At 39.6% G+C, this 16,154-nt stretch overlaps 1 protein-coding gene across 2 annotated transcripts; it reads left to right on the top strand.

The window, feature by feature from the left end:
- The first annotated feature begins 528 nt into the window (after positions 1-528).
- On the top strand, positions 529-12,616 carry slc26a1 (solute carrier family 26 member 1). 2 transcript variants are annotated; one of them, XM_034229313.1, is made up of 8 exons: positions 529-664; positions 5,642-6,109; positions 6,426-6,629; positions 6,789-7,035; positions 7,184-7,415; positions 9,625-9,808; positions 10,019-10,306; positions 10,390-12,616. In XM_034229313.1, exons 2-8 carry the CDS (start codon positions 5,720-5,722, stop codon positions 10,969-10,971), a joined length of 2,127 nt encoding a protein of 708 aa, XP_034085204.1. In that variant the 5' UTR covers positions 529-664; positions 5,642-5,719; the 3' UTR covers positions 10,972-12,616. The 2 variants fall into 2 exon arrangements, with proteins under 2 accessions (XP_034085204.1, XP_034085202.1); XM_034229311.1 differs by lacking the exon at positions 529-664 and adding an exon at positions 2,044-2,184.
- Positions 12,617-16,154: the final 3,538 nt, after the last annotated feature.

A 16,154-nucleotide genomic window follows, 5' to 3' on the forward strand; every position in this document is an offset into this window, starting at 1 on the left:
GCAGCTTGCAAACGATGCTGATACTAAAACCATGGCCACCAAAAGTTACGACACTTCCTGTTTTCGGTGAATCGAGGGAATTATTTTCTGATGCTTGCTCTTGTATTTAAACACTACACCTTAAAGAATGGTGGTTCATTCAGCTACGAGCGTGACTACAAACTATGTTCACCCCGTCATGGAGCTCAATATTATTGTAATTTCATGATATTTCTTGATCATTATAATGATAAAGACTATCACCAGAATAACTCTTTAAAGAATTTGAGATAGTAAAGTGTCATATGACTCTGGTTATCCTGCTGATATGGTGCATAACAATATAAATGCATAGCAGAAATTGTATTCTTAAGACATTTTAAAGGTACCATCAACTAAGGCATTGGGAATCCAAATACACACACACACACAGCAGTTTAGTCACCATGGTAACCACCCCTCTTCCCTCCCTCCATCTATTCTCCTCCCTCCCCTCCCCCTCTGCTCGGCTGAGACGGGGGGTTTGCTGCTCCCATCATGCTTTGCGAAAGGAAACAGGAAGCAGACAGTGAGCAGTAGAGTGCACGGCGGTGTAGAGGAAAACAGACTGATGGTGGAGGCAGAGGCACCACTCAGGGAGGGATGGCTGATGTTGCCCCCTGTTTGCTCCTCTGCCCCTCTCTGGGTGAGTCTTTATTGACCAGAAAATCAAATATAAAAGCTCCACAAATCCAGCTAGACTGGGGATAAAGCATGTAAAGCTAGCATGCAGACAGGTGATGCTGCCGGTTGATTTAAAGAGGCAGTGCAGTAATCCCCTCAAACTGTGAGGGGTCAACTAAGGTGACAAGACGTGCGGAAACTCCTAACATGATCCGGTTGTTTGGTTTTGTCCCCGTTTTGTATGTTGGAAGTAATATTCCAGTCTTGCTGTGCATGGATATGGTCATGGAAACACCACACACCAAAAAGCAGCCCCTCTCTCTGGTGATATTTCTGTACTGTTGCATATGTAATTCAAATCTTAACCGTGACTAACTGTGTAAGAAGAAGTCTACCATGTGTTCACGCTGACAATGATGCCATTGAGTCCAGAATATAATAGACACACTCACACACTTGCACTCTCACACACAGACTCACATTTGTCTCAGTGACAGTGGATGTAGTTCTGATTATAGAGACAATAGATACATTTACAGCATTAAGGATTAACCATATACCCCCCATCATTGTGTAAGCTGCAAACTAAAGAAATGTAACTCTGGTTTTGAGTAACTCTCAAACTACTTCCACAGAAAATAAACAATGAAGCTAAACAAGTATAACAGGAATATTATAGTATGTTTAATCATAAACTGGAATTAAATGTGTTTCAAAGACGCGATATTTAGCTCAATAACCAAAGGGATTTTACGCTTAGCCCTCGTTGGTTGATAGTGAGAATATCAAACAACTTTCTAAATGATTAAACATTAGGTGTTTTTTACGTTTTATTAATTACAGTACATTTTATCTTTTGAAAAGACCAGATACTAAATCATATTTGTATTGGTGCACAGCTAAAGCGTTACATGTAGTTCAGAATAATTCAATGACAGTGTTTTGATTCAACCTGGCAGGTACAAATCATTGGTAGTCACATTGTTTAACACACTAATGCCCAATCTGTGTGTATTTGGTTGTTTCTGGCACAGTTCACACAGATAACAGGGGCACTTCTTTGGTTAGTTCACCTCAGGCACAGTTTATCTTCTGTTGTTTGCTGTGTAATCAACTCCACAGAATGTATTTAAACAGTATAACAAACTAAACTCATTTTCACTTTGACTATGCCTTTTTGCCCAGGTTTACTGCAGGGGCACGTAAAGCAATGATCGAGTAAAAAATTGACTGGATTAAACATCTAACCCGGCCTCTAGACAAACACACACATGCTTTCTATTGGTTCAAGAGTGGACAAGCCCAACCCACTGTTGGTGACCAAGCCAATAGGGGGCCAGAGTGAGGGTGAGCAAAGGGCTGCTCTTATCTCTCCATTTATCCAGCAGAGATAACCCTCACAACTACTGCTGTCTGACATCAGAGACATATTAAGAGAGGAGGAGAGGCAGATATATTAGGAAGAAGTTGAGGCAATCAACACAGAGCTGATTTAAACACATCTGAGATTTAAGGTTTATCTCAGTGGCAGTGGCTCTACAGGTGAGTGTCTTATACTGACTGATAATGTGTGTCCAAGAAATGACAAAGCTAGTATTTATTCCTCCTGGTGAAAATCTTAAAATATGATTTGGGTTTAATTGGAGATTATTTTGTTCTTTTGAGCACATTTGTATTGATCTGCCGGTGAAATTATGTCTACAGCGCATAGAGGATGCACATGGTTTAGTAGGTAGTTTAGATCCTTTTTAGCCAGCAGTGCTATTAACATTCTTCCATGTAGTATTTTGAGCATATCTACAATCCTTAATTATCCAAGTATTGCATTAACTACTTTTAGATGTGTAAACCTATTAAAAGCTGCTAGCTTCACAAACTCAGTTAAACTTGAATTATAATTTGCATTTCTCCAAACCTGTTCTCTAAATCAACATCCGTCAGAGCACTGTTTGACATCGGCTGAGTATAAGGCTCTTGTTGATCCTTTTGAAGTTGAATAGGAACTACCGGCTTCCATGGTTACATCATATTGTATCTTTATTGTTGTGTTTCACAATTCACAAAACTAGGGACAATAGTCCTCCTGGCTTCAGTAGTTTAGCACTTTTTGAAGACTCAGCTACTAAGGCTCAGAATGACGTTCAAGGTTTTTAAAATACATGATATTTTACACAATAGTACTCTTAGATTTTTGTTGTCTGAACATGGCAATAATAAATACAAATGCATGCCAATACTGTTGTACGGTTGTAAATTTATAAAATGTGTTAATTTGAGGAATCATGTGTATGCTTTCCTTTACAGCAAGTTGATACGCAGTTTATTTCGCCCCTTTGGACTTCTAACATGCCTTGATTCAAAAGATTTTAACTATACATGAAAGGCACAGGGAGGAAGCTTTCAGGTCATTTACAAGCAGTGTTGGGGGGCTTTTATCACATGATTAAAGGCGCCAAACATTGATTAGAAACAGTTCACAGAAACCGTTTGAATAGTATCTTTACAGCACAGTTTAGGGTTGACGCTGAAGTAAATTTGGTATCAAAAGGTCCTCAGTGTGACTCCCGTGATGCTCAGCAGTTAATCAGGCATGTGTGTTTCTCTTCTTAAAAGAAACCTTGTTGGAGATCTTTTTGGTCTTTTTTTGTTATGTTCTTTTACTTTATGTGTACCTAAGAGCTACACAGGCTCATCATTTATCTCCCGTACCTTTTATCTTTTAAAATGTCAGTATGGATTTATGAGACCAACATTAAAACGAGCTGGCCTCTTTATTTTTTATTTGAGTTTGATTTCCATGCAAAGTAAACAATCATTGTCCTTAAAAAAAAATAACTACCTAGAAAGAGTGAGTAAAAAAACAAGAATAGACAGAAAACAGCAAGATGGTTCTTACATCTGGTGAATTTAACTGCAACATATCTGATGTAGGCACCCATGAAAAAGACGTTCTTCTATTCTTTATCCCACTGACATATCAGTCTGAGTGAGCCGTGCCACAGGAAGTCGCGGCACATACCAGTGTTGCGATGACTGAGGCTGAGAGCCCATCATTTAGAAAGCTTCATGGTTTCTGTGACATGGTAATCTTTCCCGAGGCGCAGCTGCTACTGAAACAGCTAACCTTGTGAGACAGGCCTCCTATAATCCATCACCCACTGGCATTATACCTATACACGAGTGCCATACACATGTTGAACATTTGCTTTCATTGGATGAAGTGTAAGTTGCATAGGCAGTGTCAGTTGTGGGTTTTTAAATCATTTTACCAGTTTCATGGTATAATTATCTGTAGAAACTTGCTGAAACAGGACTTCACCTAACAGTTAAACTCTGTTACAAGTGTAGAATACATTACTGCTTTAAATCTATCTATCTAAAGCTATCATGAACAGAAAAGAAAGAAATTGGTAAGAAATAAACAGTTCTTTAAGATCTTACATAGGATAAAGCTACATAGCTGTCAACATTTATTGATGTAAGATCTTAAGATCTCTTTGCAGCCCACTGACTCTTGTACATGTAAATAGTTAATAGCAGAGCACAGTGGCCTCCTGCAGTTTCAAAATAACAAGACTAAGCGACAAGCTGTGCCCGGAAATTCCTTACTTTCTGCACCACTAAAATGTCACATACTTATTTGCAATTGCTGACAACATTTGCTAGTTTTTCGGATTGGAACCCATTATACACTTGAGAGATTTGAGTTGCACATGTCAGTTATGTTGTTTGTAGAAAATGTGAGCCAATCCTGTAGAAGTTTGGATTATTCTTTGGTTAAGGTGTAAACTTTGACCTGCTGGTGGCATTACAGGAAATGTCAGGGGATATTCAAAGTAATTAGGATTCATCCACTCGGCACCAACGTCAGTAGAATTCATCCTCTAGGGACCATTAATGTCTGTACCACATTTTAGGGCAATGGAGATTTGTATTTAATAAGGATCACCCAAATTGATCCCAAAGTTGACAGTGGTCAGGGCTCTCTTGCTTTCTATACATATATTTTCTCAATTTTACCATCGCTCTGACATAGTGTAATAGTCCTTGCTTAACCTTACTAACCATATCAGACACAAGATTAAAAGTATTGATAACGATTGTGGAGTGCTGTGCTGGTATCAGCATAGTGAAAAGTAAAAACATATAGCAGTTCAGGTATGGATTAAAGCAGACAGAATACCAACACTACTTGTTTACCTAATTTTATTCAGTACGTTTTTAGTTGAAATGTAGTATTTTACTTGAAAGTGCAATATGACTTGTCACTGTCACAGGCTCCTACCTATTTTCTACTGGGGCACTGTAATACGTTACTCTAAAACTTTGTATAAACTTTGTATATTGTATATTGCATACTTTTATTAAGATGTATAGTATTAACTGTATTGTAATTTTGGAGCAACCTGGCAAAAAGAATTTCCTTCGGGATTAATGAAGTTCTATCTAATCTCTAATCTAATCATATACTTGCAGTGTTGATGACTGAGATACATTCTTTCCTATGATTGTCTCATTGGATGTCTCAGTTACTGACTAACCTGGGCTCTGGGAAAGGGAGGTCATTAAAACTGTAATGGTCCACTGTAAAACCGTTACCCTTACCATGAAATGTGCTGTATCGTCATGAAATGTTTTCTGTAACTTTGTATTGATGTTTAACAGGACAGGTGTCTTTGGAAATAGTTTTAGTTATCCATAGGGTTTGGAACATGACAGACTTTCCCATTAAACACTTAATCAGTAATCCAGATTGAACATTCACTCAAAGGGCTGATAGAGAAGTTTAAAAGATAATGAACCAACAAAAAATATGCAAGTAGCACTGCCCCTACAGGGTAAAGTTAATGTCTAGATGCCTCCGTATTCAACTATATTGTGAAAGTGACCTAACAGGAAGACAAAGTATTATATCTATTAACTGAAGTAATCTCCACTGATAATCACTGTTTCCTTTTCCCTGTCTGTCCTGCATATCTTCCTCCCTTCTTTTTCCTAGATCGTGCAGGAGCACAGCTGACCCCATTATCCAATTCCCTTCCTTTTCGGCTTCTGCCCCTTCTTCCCACCCAAGACCATGGAGGAGGTCACCAAGGTCCCGCCACCCGTCCTGGAACGTCGGGTTCGCCAGCGACAGACCACAGTTTCAGTCCTCAAATCCAAGCTGAAGCATGGTGTGACCTGCTCCGTACCAAAAGTTCGATCCACCCTCACCGGATTCTTCCCTGTTGTTCGCTGGCTGCCTAAATACAAGCTCAAAGAGTACGTCTTGGGCGATTTTATGTCCGGGGTCATCGTTGGAATCATCTTGGTACCACAGGCCATCGCCTACTGCCTGCTGGCAGGAGTGCCGCCCATCTATGGTTTATACACCTCTTTTTACGCCAACATCATCTACTTCCTCATGGGGACATCCAGACATGTCTCTGTGGGGATCTTCAGCCTCATGAGCCTCATGGTTGGACAGGTAATGGATCACACAATTTAGGTCTTTAATGGAATGGTGTTTAATATTTTTTCTATTTCTTAACCACCAAGGTCTTTGGTTCACTTTATCTGATTGTATCAAGACGGTTACGGCTAAATCTTGATTTCTAATTTTCATGAATTTTGGTGGATCGATGTTGAATGGGCCAAGAAAGAGCAAATCTAAATGAATTGGCACTTCCAATACCTGTCAATGGGAAGAGGTCCCTTGAGAAATCATTGATCACATAATGCTACTGAGGAAGGTTTAATTAAGAGTTTTATTAACAAATGTCCGTTTCATTTCTTGCCTGAAGGTGGTAAATAAGGAGATGTTCCTGGCTGGATTTGACCTCAATGAAGACTCCAAAGCTTCTGGCCTGGTGTTAAATGCCTCCCTCGGCTCTAATCTGACAATTGGTTCACCTCACAGTGTGGAGCTAATGGGTGTGCAGTGTGGGAAGGAGTGTTACTCCATCTCCATCGCTGCTGCCCTAACATTCATGGTTGGCGTCTATCAGGTAATGGATGCAGGAGCAATTATTGACTTCTTGTAAATCTATGGAATGGATGGATGGTTTCTCTTTTTGTCTTTACAATGTTCGCAAATCCATCCTTTCATCATTATCTCCCTCTTTTTTCTTCTTCCTCTCCTCTTCTTTTTCTAATCTCCTCACCAGCTCCTTATGGCCGTGTTTCGGCTAGGCTTCGTCTCCGTTTACCTTTCGTCACCCATGCTTGATGGTTTTGCTACAGGAGCCTCTTTCACCATCCTCACCGTACAGGCTAAATACCTGTTGGGCATAAAGATCCCCCGTCACCAAGGCTACGGCACAGTTGTCGTCACCTGGTTCAACATCTTTGCCAACATTCATAACACCAACCTGTGTGACCTCATCACTAGTGCAATCTGTATCTCTATATTAGGTATATTTGATACATTTCCCATCAGATTCTTAGTTATAAACTGCCTCGTGGGCTGTAATGATACTCCAATACCTGGGGACATTTTTAAAAGCCTAAAAAGCTCATTCTTAATTTTCTTTAACAAAGAATGACTCATTTTTTATTTTAGTGGCAGGAAAGGAGATCCAGGAGCGCTACAAGGATCGCCTGAAGATCCCTTTCCCGACTGAGCTGATTATAGTGGCAGGAGCTACGCTGGCTAGTCATTTTGGGGATCTGAACAGCAAATATGACTCCAGTGTTTCCGGTCACATCCCCACAGGGTTCATTCCTCCTCAGGTGCCCAGCTTTACTCTGATGCCACGGTTGGCACTGGATGCCATTCCTCTTGCAGTCATTAGGTAATGTCCAACACATTCAACAACATGTTTGCTTCTACATGTGTGTCTTATCTGTGTTGTTACAAATGCAATTTCCTAGCTGGATTATCTTCTGGCAGGGACACCTCATTTTCTGTTTGCACCAAAATAACCACACAGCTATAGACATTTCCTCCACTATATTTTATGTCCTGTGACTCTTTAATTAGCGTTTCAGTATGTCCTTTGGAGACAACAATTTATTTAGTTTAAAGAGGTTTGAGAAAGTATGCCGTAAATTCATGGTCTAAAACGGTCTTAACCTGTTAAACCCTGAGCCTGCTTTTCCGGTGTCAGGCTCGAAAATGACATTCTCAGAACAAATGACTATATCTTCACTTCTAAAAGGGGTACATTAATAATCCTTTTTCTCAAAACAAGGTTACACCTGTGAGTTGGATGTAGAAAAGTCAGAATCAATATAGATGTTTTTATTTTTAAAGTAAATTCAGATTGAAGATAGTAAAAAATTATAGTGAAAACCAGCCTTGAATGATGGGATAGTAGACAAAAAGCTTTAAGAATCCAAACTATAACATATAATAAGTACCCTGTATCAAGATTGATGCAAAACAAGTTAAATTTGACCTTTTTAGAGAGGTTTAGCAAAAAAGATACCCACCTCTGGGGTCATTTGGGTGTATTTGCCATATCTCTGGAACCCATCGGTCGATTTTGATGATTGACACCACTTTTGAACCGTTAGAGCCAATAGAATCCTAAATCCATCCAAACATTACTATTGGTGAATGAGAGTGATGCGCAGCCAGCACGCCCAAAACTGGAAGCTGGGTTACAGCTCTCATACACTCTACATGAAAACTCAGTTTATTGACATAAATATGATGATGGATTATCAGTAATCATTTCAAAGTGACACAGAGGCATTGGATTAACCTTCAGAAGCGTTTTTAAGCCATTTAATGCCATTAAACACAACTTTTGATCAGAAAACAGCAACGGTAAGAAGTATTTGCCGTTTTAGCCCCGTAAAACTAAGTTGTGTGTTGTCTTTGCTTGCTTTCACCGCCGTGGGTTTTGGTCGTACAGTAATGATACTTATACTATTGGAATCTGGAATCTCAGCTTTCATACAATATCTACAGTAGCGTTTTTATATGTACAAAAGTTGTGGGGCACGAACAACTTAGATGTGTATAAGCTTCTGGTGCCTTTTTAAAACACGTAAACAAATAGCTGTAGGCAATCCATGGTTCCGATAGAGAGAGGGGGGGGGGGGGGGGGGCTATAAGGAAAACACAAGACACTCATGAGGTCACAATATCAATCGATCCAGCAGAGCAATAGCCTATAGGCAAAACACAGAAGATCATGAAAATATATGACATCAAATGAACTTATCAAAGCTGAAGTAGATGGTCAACTTCATTCATTTTCTATCCGTTTTACTGATTTGAATCGCTATAAGCTGCTCTCTCTCGTCTCCTCTTCACATTTAAACTTTTCGCGGCACACATACTTACAGCCAATCAGCTCTCTGAATTATGAGATGTGGTTTGGTGGGTATGTCAGCACAGTGCCCCTATGGTGGTTATTCTTTAGCCGCACACATTGAATAGAAAAAGACTGAGCATGCGCAGTGTAGTTTTTACAGCACCCGTTAATTTTAACAGCAGAGAGAAGGGCTTGCCCCACATCGCTCTACACGGCTCAATAGGCACACTGTAGACACTAATTAGAAGAACGCAGACTAAAACAGCAATGTACAGACAAATTAGATGACTAAACATGATCTTAAAATATATTTGAACATATATTTTTTGCATATTTTGGGAATTATTATTTGCATTACTTTCTGCTGACACTAGGTGGGGCTGTGCCTAATGACGAGTCGCCACTGGATATCTAGTTTGTGCAGATCCGATGAAGTATAAAATATTTCTACCGTGAGTTATGTGCTAAGTGCGTTCTCTCTTTCGCTTAATGCTAATTCAGAGGCTCGGCGTTAGACTTGTGTTTTGTTTCGGTAAAAATTGTTCATATCGTCAGGTAGCTGAGTTTCTTCCCGTTATGTGGGTATGACACATTCATACTTTGTTAAATGTTAAGAAGCCCTCAGACGCTGTTTCTTGCAAGAAGTTGGGGCTCCCGGGCTTAACAGGTTAACGTGCTTATCAGGGCAACTCAACGTCAATGTATAAACAAACTTTCATTTTATCTTGTACTGTAGTTTTGCCTTCACGGTGTCACTGTCCGAGATGTTTGCTAAGAAGAACGGATATACAGTCCGTCCCAACCAGGAGATGCTGGCCATCAGCTTTTGCAACATCATCCCTTCCTTCTTTCACTGCTTCACCACCAGTGCTGCATTGGCAAAAACTATGGTGAAAGACTCAACAGGCTGCCAAACACAGGTGAATAATATACTTTGGAAAATGGTTTGTCCTTTTTGGAGTTGATGGCAAGTTCTGACTTTACTTGCCTGAGGAAATGGTTTCATAAAAAAAATCACTGAAGTTTGTCCTGAGTTGTAGAATCCCGGCAGAAGCCAAACATAGTAGTATTGTATCTGTTAATGTTAACTCTCTCTCACTAAAACATCTCTGTTTCTGCTCCTCACTCAGATATCCAGTCTGATTAGCGCCCTGGTCGTCCTTCTTGTCCTCCTCTTCTTCGCGCCTTACTTCTACGCTCTCCAGAAGTGCGTTCTTGCCTGTATCATCATTGTTAGCCTTCGGGGGGCACTGAGGAAGTTTAAGGATGTCCCGGCAAAGTTGCGTGCTAGCCGAGATGACGGTATTGTTTGGCTGGTCGCCATGTTCGCCACGGCTCTGATCAGTGTGGAGATTGGTCTTGTGGTCGGGGTAGTGTTTTCTATGATCTGCGTAATCTATAAGACCCAGAACCCTAAGGTGAGTAATGGACCTGATGATGATAATTACAAACACTGGCCTTGTAATTTCATAATCTCATTTATTCTGATGTCCGGTATCAGGTCTCTCTCCTTGGCAAGGCCAGTGACGTCGATCTTTACGAAGATGTGGAAGAGTACAAGAACCTCATGCCACCACCCCGGGTTCAGATCTTTCGCTTCCAGGCTCCTCTGTATTACGCCAACAAGGACTCATTCCTCAGATCTCTCTACAAAGCTGTCGGAGTTGAACCTTTCCTGGAGCTGACTAAGAGGAGAAAGGAAGAGAAGAAGGCTAAAGATATGTCTTCGAAGCAGATAAAAGCGAATGGAGATAAAAGCAATGGCGAGGTTGTCATTGGACTTGTCGAAAGAGAACTAGATTTCCACACGATAGTTTTAGACTGCTCCGCTATCCCGTTCATAGACTCCACAGGCATGGCCACTTTTGAAGGGCTGGTCAAGGAATATGGAGAGATAAGGGTGAACGTGTTCCTCGCAAATTGTAACACCTCAGTCATTGATCTCCTACAGAAGGGACAATTCTTTGGGAAAAATGACAAAGACATGAGCAGTCGGTTGTTTCATACAGTTCACGCTGCAGTTCTTCATGCAAAAGATTCATACGCAGCAGCAGAGAGCAGGTCTGAAGACTCTGGGGTGTAGAGAAGGTCGAAGGAGAGGCAATTTTGGTATGCTATCTTGTCCTCTAAAACAATTCTGCATTAGGCTGCTTTGAGACAGCCTTTTACAAGTTTAGTCCAAGAAAACATGGAGGTACCAAGAAAATCCAGGTAGGCAAGACAACTGCAAACCAGGCTTTGTGGCATTCAGCACATTTTCGTTTTTTCAGTACAGGAGATGCAAATGGTACAGGGTCCAACATAGTCAAAGAATAACTAACAGGTTAGTTCCTATTAAGTTCCTAATTAATAACTGGGTATGTCATTGTTATGACCTGGCTCAAAAGGCCACAACAAAGAGGAGACACACCATATCAACGGTTATACAAATATGTTTATTAAAGCAAGTGATTCAAATTAGCCAAATTAATCAAGTGCAAAGCAAGTAAAGCATGAGGTGTGAACGTCAGTGGTATCAGTAATGTAACTGCAGGGTGAGGATTGCATGAACATGTATGTGTGAGGGTGTTGAGGTGCAAAAAGTAAAACAACTGAAATAACTAATAACATACTCAACCGAACCAGGTGCCTGTAGGAGAAAGCAGAGGGAAGACAGAGAGGAGCAGAGGCTTTTAAATAGCTGCAGGGCACCAGACCCAGGTGCCCTGAGTTACTGCAATCAAGACAGCACAGCCACACCCTGGCTGTTTCTCAATGTCGAGTACACATGCTGCAGAGCAACTATTTCAAGTATACTACGTCATAGAGTGGCGCAGAATGCTGGGCATTTAACATGCATTTAAACAGTCCTTCGGTGCCACTCCATGACGTGGTATACTTGAAATAGTTGCTCTGCAGCATGTGTACTCGCGATTGAGAAACGGCCCCTATCTAGATTAACCCACAGGGACATCACAGTCATATAACACTGTCAAGAACAGCGTTCTTTGCAATGAAAGCCGTTTTTACATTTTATATCACTTCAAGACTTTGGCTGGAGTCCAAAATGGCTCCAATCCAGAGTCAAGAGTTCAGACGTGAAGCTCCATCCACTATCTGCTGTATTTTCTGAAGTGCCAACTATCACATTGGACCTCAATATAATATCTTAAAGGCCAGTTAAACTCTTCCTGACTTGAAGCTGAAACACTTTTTTCGTGGCAGGAATAGAAGCTTAAAGTGAATCAGGAGGACTGAGTACTTTGTTATCATACCTGGGATCATTAAAGCATGTACTCTTGCCCTGATCACCAAACAATGATAGAAACGTTTTCTACATCTGTTCTCGTAAAAATAAAAGACTCCAACACATTTGTGATGCCTTTTCAGGTGCTGTATGGAAAAGCAAGTCATGTATTTGTATTTTTTATTTCTGATGGCAGCTAACAATGCCATACAAAAAACACACTAGTAAGAGGGGATTGCTGCTTGCTACCACTAGTTTATTTAATCAAATGTTTTATTACTTGCAAAATAAGCAAACACTGTGTCTCTTAAATCACTGTTTTCCCTTATGTCTTTCATCCTGTTGCTGCCAAGTACAAAACGTAAGGTAAAATAATAACACGGTTTTGAAAGTAGACTAACTTTTGGAATACATCAAAAAAGTATGTAGTTTTATTTTAAGATTAACATGTCTGTGTTAAATGTTGATGAACTACCATTTTAATAAAAATGTATTTTTCATACACTTGTTTGCCATCAAACCTTTTTTTGTGTATTAATTTCACTTCGATATTGATTGAATCATGTTTTAGAGGAAGTCAGCTTGACCTTCATTATTGACAGTGTTGACATTCAACAACCATATATGAGTACTGCCTTAATGTTCAATACTTGAATTAAACCGACCGTTTTTAGGAAAGATATTGTGTCTGTGAGTGTGTTATTGGCATGAGTAAACGTTTTGTTGCTTCAGCTCTAATTCGCCTTTTATTTAGTTCGCCTCTTTCAGCTTGTGTTTTGGTTTTAAGACCAAAAACGTTAAAGTATTATTTTAAAGTTAATTTTGAAAGATTAATTCACAATCTATCATTTAATAATACTGTGGTTAGTATGGATAATCCACAGACCTCGACGTAATCAGTTTATATGGTTATTTTTACAGTGACACTAAGAGTACAAAAAAAAGTTGACAACAATAAATGACAGAAACTGAAAACAATGTAAAAGACACAAACAATCTAATAGTCTAGCAGGAAGGGCCCTCAGATTTTGAGATACCCCTACCCGAGGTAGAACAAAACACAACAATGATTTTTCTTATCTTTAGGGTCTCCCATTAATGAAATTGATTGTTGTCAAATTTTATTTTGGGGGAAAAAATGTTTTTTTGGTTGTTCTTTAGAACTACCCCAATCCCTGAAAAAGAGCCAAATTAGACCAGGCCGAATATGGGAAAGGTGACCAAAAAGCCACTATTTTTTTTATTTATTTAAATAATTGTCTGACTATTTGGTGATTAATTAATAGACAGACCCTAAAGATAAGAAAAATCATTGTTGTCATTTGTTCTACCTCGGGTAGGGGTATCTCGAAAACTAAAGCCTTTTTTAAGGACTTGCTGCTAGACTATAAGGTTATATATATATATATATGTTTGTAAAAATATAAAAGATATTGCCATTATTTTCAAGATTTTAAATAAATGTAAAGTCTTCCAATTAAAAGTTCACCGTTACTTGATATGTGATGATTCAGTTAACCTGAGCAGCTTTAGCAGTAAACACTGACTGTGCTGCTGTGTCAGGCTCCACACAGCTATCCATTAGTCCGTGAGGTAATATGCAGATGGCTATTATTTGCTAACATAATTATTATACTTTCAACTACTTACATAATATATTGCTACAGTCAGTCATTCTGAATGATAGCACTAACAGCATTGCATGCGGCTCTCTGTCTCGAAAGCAGAAAAACGTACATACTGTATATACAGTATATGTAATTATCTATAGCATAGTTACACATTCAAGTATATCTTTTATTTATTAACCTTGAGAATACTAACAGTCAGCTGTCTGTCTTTACCAGGATGTCAATGATTAAATAAGTTAAAATAAAGGTAAAAGTAAGGTCATGCACGTGTCATTGCTGCCATATAATCTATGGTTCATTCCAGTAAAATCAAGTACAAGCTAGCTATATTATGATGATTTTTAATCATTACTTTGTCAGAAACCATTTGCAAAAATATTCATTATAGCATTATGAGGTGATTTAGTGATAGTATATCATTTTCAAACATAACTATCATGCTACCAAAGCCACAGGGGAAACACAGCAGTCATTCTGGATTACAGCTTTGCCCTCAGACAGGAATTAAATTACAAAACTTTTGTAAAATATATTTGTTTTTAAGAAATCTGACTTTGGTAAGAGAAAGAAGGATGTGTTTCAGGCTTCAGAACGACACTGTTATAGTGATTTAACCTATAACCTGCTAAGTCATCAGGAGTTCCATGTGTTTAACAAGCATGTCATTTTAAAATGCTTACTGAAGTGAGTTCACTATGCTCACTGTCACCAACCACACCAAACTCAAACACATCACCAACACCACTGCCAGTATAATTGGACTCCCAACGCCCAACCTCACAGTGCTTAACAACAGAGCCATCTCACGCACCACAACAGAAATTATCACACAACCACTCAATCAGTATCTCGCCCCACTGCCATCCGGGGCGTAGGTACAGAAAATGTGCTTACTGAAGCGCCATGTGTCACTATCTGTTGTTGTCTGAGTTATTGTTGTTGTTTATATATTGTGTACATGTACAGTGCTGTGAAAATGAATTTCCTAATCTAAGAAATATCTATGAGTTGACTTTGGCTGAACAGAAAGCCCTTGTGAAGGACCAGGGGCCTCATTTATAAAGGGATATACGCTCAAAAAATGGCGTACGCCAGTTTCTACGCAATGTTTGCGATTTATAAAATACTAACTTGACGGGAAAACGTGCGGTCCTCCACGCAAACTCTGACCCATGCGTACGCACTAAGCACAACAACGGGAGAGACGAGAAACTGCGACACCGTTGGCAGAAGGAAGAATGGAGAGAAATATGTGGAAATAATACCATAAACAAAATGTTACCTCTCATTTATCATATGAAGAATTCATTTTCAAACATTGATTAAAGCCAATCTTAAAATGATTAAACAAACGCCTGTTTGAGACTCCTCAGTGCACACAAGAACATAACTTGGAGAAATAAATAAATACGGATATGTTATTTAAAACCACCTCGAATATGTTGTGTTAATGTTATGAAATGTTTTCTCATAAATGATGCGGTTTTGCATTTATATAGGTTGTACGAGCATGGTTTTATATACTACCATGTTTAATCATGTTTTATGCCGTTTGCTAAGACGCTCATAAAACACAGGAGGTATGGAAACTAAGAACACCATGTGGTAAATTGTACAGCTAATATAACACAACACATTAGTTGTATGTCCTTTAACTGGTGGATATAGGGTTGCTGCGGGGGGGGGGTTGAGACGCACAGGCTGCAGTGGAGACGCTGCGCACAGCTGATCGACAGCTGGGACACAAACCACCGAATACGAAAGCATAATTCAGATCCAGTCGTCATGACTCCACTCCGGAGGGATTCCCCGATCATTTCTTACAGTCTCTCATCAAGGGGGTATCTCCTGTCCCCGGTACAAACACACTGCCTGAGGAAGGCTATGTGTATTATTTTTGTTATGAACCTTTTTCGGACCACTTATTTATTTATTTTGGTGACGATCCGACCTCCATGCTGCTACTCTGGTTCAAACTGCATCCACCAAACAATATGATTTATCTCGACCTCCCCAAAATAACCAAAATCTGACACGGTGTGAGATGTGTTTTTTAGCTGTTCTGTCGTCATTTCCTGCGATCTTCTTCATAAAGTCAGTCAGAATGAATGAATGAATGGGCGTTTCTTTGACTATTTATAGGCAAATATGGGCGTTACGTGAAGCCCGCAAAAGCTGCACCGCATTTCGAGTCGATTGTGATTTATAAAGGGAAACCGGCGTAGGAAGCGCTGTACGCACTTTCCTCGTCGGTACGCAATGTTTGGTGAATCGGAAAATGTCCGAACATTTCTGTACCTATTTTTTGGATTTCTACTACGTAAGCAACCTTCCCACGTGAATCCTACGCACAGTGTTATAAATGAGGCCCCAGGGTACGCAAAAATCAGGAATGCAGGTTGAAGTGAA

This window comes from Gymnodraco acuticeps, unplaced genomic scaffold, assembly GCF_902827175.1.
Source record: "Gymnodraco acuticeps unplaced genomic scaffold, fGymAcu1.1, whole genome shotgun sequence".
Taxonomy (NCBI): Eukaryota; Metazoa; Chordata; class Actinopteri; order Perciformes; family Bathydraconidae; genus Gymnodraco; species Gymnodraco acuticeps.

Excerpts from the sequence above, each read along its gene's own strand:
- slc26a1 (XM_034229313.1), top strand. The coding sequence starts at position 5,720 with ATGGAGGAGGTCACCAAGGTCCCGCCACCCGTCCTGGAACGTCGGGTT. Across the intron at positions 6,630-6,788 it reads TCATGGTTGGCGTCTATCAG|CTCCTTATGGCCGTGTTTCG; the intron begins GTAATGGATGCA and ends TCTCCTCACCAG. Across the intron at positions 7,416-9,624 it reads ATTCCTCTTGCAGTCATTAG|TTTTGCCTTCACGGTGTCAC; the intron begins GTAATGTCCAAC and ends CTTGTACTGTAG.